Source organism: Branchiostoma floridae, unplaced genomic scaffold (assembly GCF_000003815.2).
Source record: "Branchiostoma floridae strain S238N-H82 unplaced genomic scaffold, Bfl_VNyyK Sc7u5tJ_1456, whole genome shotgun sequence".
NCBI classification, from domain to species: domain Eukaryota; kingdom Metazoa; phylum Chordata; class Leptocardii; order Amphioxiformes; family Branchiostomatidae; genus Branchiostoma; species Branchiostoma floridae.
The window spans coordinates 159,884-161,594 of NW_023365722.1; the positions used below are offsets into that span (position 1 = coordinate 159,884).

Sequence of the window (1,711 nt, forward strand, 5' to 3'; positions counted from 1 at the left end):
ACTGAAACTCTTGATTTTATCTAATGATAAATGTCATGATTTTTTTACTAGCTAGAAGAAAATGTTGATGAAAGTGTACGAAAAGCATCTTTTATTTCCAGGTATCCTCTATTCCCTCGACGGACCACGCTTGAAACACCTGCGAAAATTCACCCTTAAGACTTTCCGGGACTTCGGCGTCGGCAAGCGGACTTTGGAGGACAAGGTCAACGAAGAAGCAAACATCCTCGTTCAGGAAGTTCTGTCGCAAAATGGACAACCATTCGACATAAAAATCATGATGCAAAACGCTGTCTGTAACATCATTTTCTCAATTGTCTTTGGGGACCGACTTGACTATGACAACCCCGATTTTCTGCGACTGATTAGCCTCTTGAACACCGCCATCGAAACAAAGCCAACTATCAGTGATATCCTTACATTTATACTCCCTGTGTTTCGACACCTCCAATCCAGCGAAGCATCGTTGATAGCAAAGGTAGAGAGAATGTATCAGGCTCTTCGTGAGTTCTGCAGTGAGCAGATTCAGAAACACAGGCTGACCTTTGACCCGTACGACATCCGGGACTTTCTCGACTCCTTTCTTCTCGAGCAGCATCGGGCTACCGACGATCGGGCTGTTGAGACTTTCACCGACAAGCAGCTAAAAGAGGTGCGTTAATGCTTGAATGAATGAATGAATGATTAAATGAATGAAAGATGTGTGTACCCTTTCATTGTAACATTTATGGTAAAGTGTGATAAATAAATAAACGAATAAGCAAATAGATTAACGAAGGAAGAAAAGATTCAAAGAAGGAAGGCATGAAGGAAAAAATGAAGGAAAATATTGAAATATTTGATTCATTTTGGCGTTCATAAAGTAAAAATGTTCAATATTTTGAATCTCCAGGTGCTGATAGACTTGTTTCTAGCCGGTACTGAGACCACCGCCACCACCACCCGCTGGGCCCTGCTGTACATGATGCTCAACCCAAACATCCAGGAAAAGGGAAGTGCCTGATCATTTTTATTAATCTTAAATAATAAATACTTCAGTAATATAGGTACGATGCCCAACAGAAGACACACTGTAATTCGAAGATAGGAACTGGACAGTCATACTTCTTAATATCTTCTTATCTTCTTAGTATCTCAAGAAAAAGCCCTTCACAATGGTACCAACTAGAGTGGGCCATCTGTGTCTTGGTCTTTGCCTAATAAGTTAACCAAACAATATGGCGGATGCTGTGTTACGCCATACTCAAGTGACGTCACATGCGCATGCGCAATAACAGCAACCATGTGCCCACAGGTTCATCAGGAGATAGACTCGGTGTTAGGGCAGAGCGCGCCGTCCTACGCACAGCGAGACCAGCTGCCCTACACAACAGCGACCCTAGCGGAAGTCCAGAGATTTAAGCCCGTCGCGCCCCTGAGTGTTCAACACGCAGCGCCCAGGGACACCACCCTCAATGGCTACAACATTCCCCAGAACGCTCCCATTTTGGTATGACAAACCATACGTTTGTACTTGAATTCATGATCACTTATTCTTATACAGTTGTCTATCTGCATTTATAGTAGCGACTGTTATAGACCCATATCTTTATCGATACCTCCTTTGTCTACCTAATGTGTCTTTGGAAGATTTTTCCCTTTTTTCTATTCCTTTGATTTGGGGCATGTATTTGCAGACTTTTATGTATAATTTACAGAATGGTGCAGGCTT

The 1,711-nt window shown here is 42.5% G+C and overlaps 1 protein-coding gene across 1 annotated transcript in view; it reads left to right on the plus strand.

Annotated features, from left to right (window-relative positions):
* Positions 1 to 1,711, plus strand: part of LOC118407760 (cytochrome P450 2D4-like) — a 6,287-nt gene that overhangs the window by 1,327 nt on the left and 3,249 nt on the right. Inside the window, exons 3-5 of the mRNA XM_035808281.1 lie at positions 102 to 652; positions 893 to 991; positions 1,295 to 1,489. Of these exons, the coding sequence (XP_035664174.1) occupies positions 102 to 652; positions 893 to 991; positions 1,295 to 1,489 (845 nt within the window). The remainder of the gene's footprint in view (positions 1 to 101; positions 653 to 892; positions 992 to 1,294; positions 1,490 to 1,711) is intronic.